We start from the raw sequence: 7,041 nt of genomic DNA, 5'->3' as shown, positions 1-7,041 counted from the left end.
CGCCATACGCCAAGCAAAGTGGCACCATTTAGCAATTCCTTCCCACTTTCACGGTTCCTCCTCCCAGTCTGGCCGTCGTACAGGAGCAGTGATTGAATAGCCGCAAAAAAAAAAATTCCAATAGACCCCTAGGGATAACACCCCCCACCCGCCCTGCTCCCTCCCCCCCAGGAAGAGCTCTTCCTTTCCGCTCCCCTTAAGATGCTCCCTGCATGCTATTCAGCCTCGCTTTCAAGTCAACGGGGAATGCATCTCATGTATTAATGTTACTGTACATTGTTTCACATCTTGTGCAAAGTTTAATGTACACGAGATTTAGGAAAAAAAAACAAACACATGTTCTCAAGTCAGGAAAATAACACCAACAGCATGAAACAAAAATAAAACCAAATCTTAAGCTGTGTGTGGAGACACTTCATGCCTGTAAAAGGAGCGAAGTCGTGATAATCATGAACACACTCTTTCATTTGAATTCAACCATCATTGTGGCTCTTGTGGGATACTGAGAGTTATTTTAATTATGACCATTCCATAGATTAAAAAGAAAAAAATATTCAGCCCCCCAATATACTGCAGTGTATTTCTAAAAAATATATATAAATACTGTATATTAAAGCCACATGAGTGTCTCTCTCGCTCTCGTCCATTTATGTTATGGACTTAACTGGAACAGGCAATTGTGGTTTGTGGTTTGAACAACATTTGAAACATTTTAAGTCTTCACATATTCACAATGGCACGATTTCACGAAATTATTTCCTGCAATAGTGCCACCAAGGGGTGATTTTAACCATTTTCAACGGTGACGCTGTCAAAAGACACCCCGTGTTTGCACACATGTAAAATTTTATTTGGACACAATTGATCATTAGCATAGCTCCAGATAGGAACACTTATGCTATTCACATAGGGCCAGGTAGTTTTGATTATGTATTTTTCCTTGACAGATATCATCCATCTATCAATTTTCTGTACCACTTATCCTCACTAGGGTGGGCATGCTGGCAACCATCTCAGGTGAATCTGGGTGGGGTACGCCTTGAAATGGTGGTCAGCCAATCGCAGTGCACACAAACAAAAACACTCATAGTCACACTTACAGGCAATTCAGAGATTTCAATTAACCCATAACATATATTTTAGGGATGAGGGAGGAAAGTGGTATACCCAGAGAAAACCCATACAGGCTCCGGGAGAACATGCAAACTAGTTCCGGATTTGAAGCCCAGTCCTCAGAAATGTGAGGCAAATAGGCTAACCAGTCGCCCACTATTGTATAAAAAAAGCACTTCTTAAAAACTGAATTTTATATTTACATGGGTTATATCAATCTGATATTTACATTTGTTTGATCTGCAAAATTAAGAGGTCAGGGAATGCAAAAAAAAAAAAAATGTAGGAAGAGGCAACTACTTTATCACAGCACTGTCAGTGCACTCCAATTAAAATAACCAGTCAATTGTCAAAACAATGACATGGAAAAGAAGTCAATGCACTTGGATTTATAAGCGAAGGATTCCACATTCGCACAGTAAAATATTGTACTTTTTAATGTCTGTAGGCCAATTTCATTCATCGATTGAATCTTTAGCAACACATGTTTTGACATCAATTCACCCCCCCCACACACACACACACTTGAGGCACAAAAGGCCAAAAGTTAATGGTGTTGTGATGGCTCATAGAAATGCAGGTAATCTGCCCTAAGTAGCCATATAGTACATCTGAACGACAAATGCCATATTTTAGTGAAACTTCTTAAATGAAAGATGAAAGTCCACACAGGAGTTACATCGTGTTTGTTTTATTTCCAAGCCAATGTGAAAGTGTACTCAGCCCACAATCCTAGTGATTCTGTCTAAATACTTCTGCTGCAGACGATTACTGGCTAATTGTTTTAGTGTAATTCTGGATTATGTCTTGAAAGTATTGTGTTGTGTTTTTGTGGGGTTGAAATATGATGATGTAACATTTTGGAAGGAAATACCACAAGAGGAAGGAGTAGAGGCTGGAGAGCACTGCAAGAGCATTCAGGCTTGGGATGAATTTACCCCTATAAACCATACCAATGGACACATAGACGATCCAGGTGAGAATGAGCAGGAGCAAGCAGAAGGTTATCGCTTTGGCCTCATTATAATTTTTGGGGAGGTCCTTTCCCATGTAGGAGAAAACGAAGCAGAGAGTGCACAAACACAAAAGCAAAAATGTTGGACCGCTGGTCGCCTTGGCACTGATTTCACAGCTCGGTATGATCTTGTCTGGAGACCACGTGGTCTCATTGTACGGCTTGGGGGTGGCGATCCAAAAGCTACTGAAATTCAGGACGCATTGCATTACAAACGTCCCCATGACGACGAGCCACTGTCCGTGATATTTCATCCACCAACCGTGCAGTTTGGGGAACTTGGCGGCGATTTTAAAAATACAAACAATCTGAAACGAGCGCACCACAAAACACGCGAGGCACGTGGAGAAAAGTAAGGAAAAGGGCACAAACTGTAGAATGCAGGAAAAACCTGAGGGCTTGCCAAAAAAGAAGACAATACTCAGACTGCTCAGACCCAGGCAGCCCAAAATGAGGAAGCACATGTGGCCCCCAGCGGATCTGACAACTGGGGTGTTGTAGTTGAGGGCAAAGGTAACGCACATGGCCACCTCCAGGCCCAGCAAGAGCAAGGTGGCCGCAATGATCAAAATGGCGATGCTGTCCTCAAATGAGACGTACTCCACGGTTCGCAGGATGCACGATGTGCTGGCCTCTGACGACCACTCTGTCTCCTTACAGTCCACGCACTTGTATGCATTCTCTGAGGTGCACACAAAATTATTCCATTTGTACATACTGGCATTCAATTTTTTTTTTTTAATGAAAAAAAAAAAAAAGCACATTAGACACATTTAAGTGGTAATTGGCCAAGAAACCACAAACAGTGTGGAACTTCTCAAGGTGAGGGATGAAGTTTGACCGGAGGGTATTTCACGTACTGAATGATGCATTGCTTTTATTGAGACTTACTGTACCTGAAATGTTAATATAGGTTCCATCAGGACATTCTTCACAGGTGAAGCAACACTTGTGAATTCCATCTTGCTTCTTTGCAAATCCAACAGGACATTGATGAGAGCACTGTGACGTTGGGACCTGCACAGGACAAAGGCTGTAGCAGTTGCAGAAATTTAAGAAAACTTGTTCGGAATGGTGATTCCCCTCCTGAAGCGAGATTAACACTGACTGCATTGTCCACGACAAAAAAAAAAAACTAAAACAGAACAGAACAGGTGAAATGGAAAAAAATACCATCTAATGTGATGAGAAAGAAAAAAATGGCCCACCTTCCACTTTCCATGCCACTGAATTTTCATCTCATCAATGACAAAGTTGACTGAGGACTGAAATTCAAAGTATCCGATCTCCTCTATTTCACCACTCTTGTTCCAGAAAACGATATTATAAGAGCCAAATTTGGGGTCCCCGTGTTCATCGAACTGAATGCTCTGGTTCAGTAATGTGAAGTTTGACTTCTTCAGCTCCACCAGAACCTAAAAGAGGGATTGAATGGTCACATAATGCAGGTGCACTTTATTTCAATTAACATTTTGATACTTAATAATTCCACTGTGGAAAATAACTGCGAGAAACACAAAGACTTGACAAGTATTTACTAAGAAAGGAGAATAGGCTACATTACTAATTTGTGATGCTACCACCTTCCAAGAAACTATCCTGCAGTTGTTTATTGTGAATATGCATTCAACTTTCACTTTTATGTCATATTGCAGACCACTCACATGAAAAATGTCATTGTTATTACAGTATTACGAATGTGAATGGTTGAAACGGTTTGAATGTAAAGCCACTCACCTTGTGTGGAAAGACTGAAATATTTCCCTGACATGTTTGTTTGTCACACTCCAAGACATTGTGTAAGGCATGAGCGATGGCATATACGGCCGAATAAACAGAAAAAGAGTAGGTGGGGTCCATGGAGATGATATCCTGGGCACTCAGACTGGAGCAGTTGCAAATCTGATTGCAAAACCCAAGCGCCTCTTCATCTTCGCAAGGATCTTTGCTTTGGGAAGCAAGGAGAAATTCACTGAAACCCGGAATAGTCAACAGAGGCTGAGACACTCCCAGTATTGTTCCAAGTTTTTGGATGCCTTTCATCTTTGGCAGCTTCTCGTTTAAGGACCAGGTGTCGACCGCTATCCACACCTTGTTTGTGACACCCACCTGTATCGCTGACTCAATGAGAGCCTCGACTGACAATTTGGGAGCAAAAACAACAAGGGTTTTTATTCTCTGCGCCTCAATATGTTGGAAAACTTCAGAGTAATTGGATTTTAATTTGATCTCCATGGCAAGGGCCAGACAAATGTCGGTATCCTTAATCAAGTTCCTGAAGAGTCCCAGGCCGTCATTGCCATAAGCATCATTGCTGTATAGGAAGGCCACCCATTGCCATTTGAAGTGCTCCATGATGGCTACAATCACTTTGACGCTCTCTTTATTGGAATGAACCGTGCGCAGGAAAGATGAATATTTCGCTTTTTCTGAAAAGGCAGAGCTGGCAGCTCCGTAGCTGACCTGTTGAAGTGGTAACAGAGGAGTTGTCACTTTTCACGAACAATAAAGCAAATGGCGATACCTTTTTTTTTTTTGTTATAAACATATTGCCAAGTGTATTTGCTCACCTGCCTTGACTCACATAATACTAAAAGTTACAAAGTTATATAAGTAAAGTTATATCCCATTTCAAGGCGGCATGGTGTTGACTGGTTAACACATCTGCTTCACAATTCTGAGGACCTGTGCACGGGTGTGGAACTGACATTGTAGCAGTGTTTTTGGTACCGACTCTGCCAAATTATTTGTGCAGTGAGGATAACGGGTTCAGAAACTGGATAGATGGATGGTACTAGTACCACTAGTGGTATGCGGGCTCCCTCTAGTGGTACGTGAAGAATCACTGAATTAAACATTCAAACTGGATATTGTTACAGTGGCCTACTTTTTTTTTTTTTTTAATCCAATTAATACATGTGTGCAGTTCAGTTGAATTGAACACAAGTAAAATATATTTAATCTTGTAGAAATGCGGTTCCAAACACTTATGTCATGTCATTATCCAAGCCGCTTATCCTCACAAGGGCTGCGGGAAAGCTGGAGCCTATCCCAGCGAGCTTTGGGCGAAAGGCAGACTACACCCTCAACTGGTCGCCAATCAGTCACAGGGCAGATATCGACACCATCACTGATTGGGAATCGATACCACGCTGCCCGCACCAAAGGCAGGAGTGTGTACCACTACACCATCAGTGACTCGCCAAATGGTTATTTAGGTCCAAATTTGTATTTATGTGCAAAACCATCCATTTTCTGAAGCAATTATTTTTACAAGGAGCCTTTCTCAGCTTTTATTGGGCCAATCGCGGGGCACATGGAGATGTACAACAGTCGCACTAATCATCACAACTAGGGGCAATTTAGAGTCTCTAACTAATGTTGCATGTTTTTGGGGATCTGGAAGGGAACCGGAGTGCATTATTTTGTCGTTAAAATATATTGTTTCTAATATTCAAACAGTGTTAAAACTGAGCATATGTTCCAGCAGATGACAGTAATGTTTTTAGGACAAAAACCTTCCTTTTGAATATGGTGGTGGTTAGAGTTGAGTATCTTCTTGGGTGGTACTTTGTGTAAAAGGTTTGAGAACCATTGCAGTAGTATGTAAAATAGATATAAACATTATGTAGATAATATGTGGCAATAATTAACAGACTTGTTAAAAGAACAGATCAGTGAGCCGGTAGCAGAGAGCACATACTTCCTAGTTTGAATAGAACTATATGAACACTACAGTAGTTGTGAAAATCACCAGTGGAATGAGATCCATCATGAAGAGTGGCGCTACAGTCAGGGTGTCCGTGCTTGAAAAAGGACCGACCACTCCGATGACTTTGGAGGTTGCAGAAAGATGCTGGCGTTCCGCGCTCCAAGGTCGGATCAATCCGTTGGCTGAAATGAGGTCAAAAATACCAGGGAAGTTCTTCGAAATGGAGCAGTGGTCAAATATCTTGTAGCCCAGTGACACGTTGGGCAAGAGTTGGGTTGAGTTATTAATCTGCTCCACAGAGAACCTCATCAGCTGAAACCTTCGATAGCTTGACAGACTAAAGGTTTGACTGCAAGGAGAATTTCATTTGATTAGGCACCTTTTCATCATAAAAAAAAAAAAAAAAACAACAGATGCCAACAACACAGTATATGTACACACCCCTTCTCACTACAAGCAGAATAAACATAAATTGCTCTTCCAAACTGAACTAATTCAGATAGAACCCTACCTAATGTACCAAGTGTACCAAAAGTAACTAGTGAATAACCCACAGCAAAGTTATAAATGACATGTTCTATCATACATATGACAAAGGCATTCGTATTGATTTTAAAGTTTCTGTCAAATGTTTGCAGACTTACCTGGAGCAGTGAATGGCTTCTGGTCTCTCGTGGCTCACAGAGCTGCTAGTGTGAATGTCAAAAAGTCCACCGACCAAATAATCACCATTCAGGTTGAACGGAGAGCTGCATTGAGTCAATACGTGTAAAACATTTCCGGTTAAAAACAAACAGACGAGAAAATGCATCATTCTCTTCGCTATCATCAACCAAGCCTGTGTAACCTCTCACTATGGCACTTCTCTGCTTTTAATAAGTAATATGACGCTTCGTTTAGCAAAACTCCATGTGAACATTTCATGCACTCTGGAACGCATGATTAGAATTGGCATTAGTATCTGAAAAGGATGAGGGTTTCACAAATAAGTATGCAAAGAGAATCTGGACTGGCGGCGATGACTCAGCGACCATGGTGAAACAATCTCAGCACCCCCCCCCCCAAAAAAAAAAAATACCATCAGTTTTTTAACTCTAGTCCAAATTGTAATTGCAGTGAGATGATTTTTGTTTTTTAGTCAAACATAATATTTTACTCAGCTTGAAAAAGCCGTAATAGCTGGAATTAGATCGTGTAAAAA

At 41.2% G+C, this 7,041-nt stretch overlaps 1 protein-coding gene across 1 annotated transcript; it reads right to left on the bottom strand.

The window, feature by feature from the left end:
* Nucleotides 1–1,881: 1,881 nt before the first annotated feature.
* Nucleotides 1,882–6,651, bottom strand: LOC133495113 (taste receptor type 1 member 1). The gene is made up of 6 exons (XM_061809353.1): nucleotides 6,485–6,651; nucleotides 5,883–6,189; nucleotides 3,866–4,591; nucleotides 3,337–3,543; nucleotides 3,025–3,145; nucleotides 1,882–2,810 (listed from the first exon to the last, which is right to left on the bottom strand). The coding sequence occupies exons 1-6, from the start codon at nucleotides 6,649–6,651 to the stop codon at nucleotides 1,882–1,884; spliced, it is 2,457 nt and encodes an 818-aa protein (XP_061665337.1).
* Nucleotides 6,652–7,041: the final 390 nt, after the last annotated feature.

Source organism: Syngnathoides biaculeatus, chromosome 2 (genome assembly GCF_019802595.1).
Source record: "Syngnathoides biaculeatus isolate LvHL_M chromosome 2, ASM1980259v1, whole genome shotgun sequence".
Taxonomy (NCBI): Eukaryota; Metazoa; Chordata; class Actinopteri; order Syngnathiformes; family Syngnathidae; genus Syngnathoides; species Syngnathoides biaculeatus.
This window is presented reverse-complemented; position numbering and strand designations above follow the sequence as displayed.

Bases quoted from the DNA above. Each gene is read 5' to 3' on its own strand.
- LOC133495113 (XM_061809353.1), bottom strand. From the start codon at position 6,651: ATGCATTTTCTCGTCTGTTTGTTTTTAACCGGAAATGTTTTACACGTA. The intron at 4,592-5,882 runs GTGATTTTCACA...CCACTTCAACAG, and splicing joins TGATGGATCTCATTCCACTG to GTCAGCTACGGAGCTGCCAG. The intron at 3,146-3,336 runs GTGGGCCATTTT...TGTCCTGTGCAG, and splicing joins AGTGGCATGGAAAGTGGAAG to GTCCCAACGTCACAGTGCTC.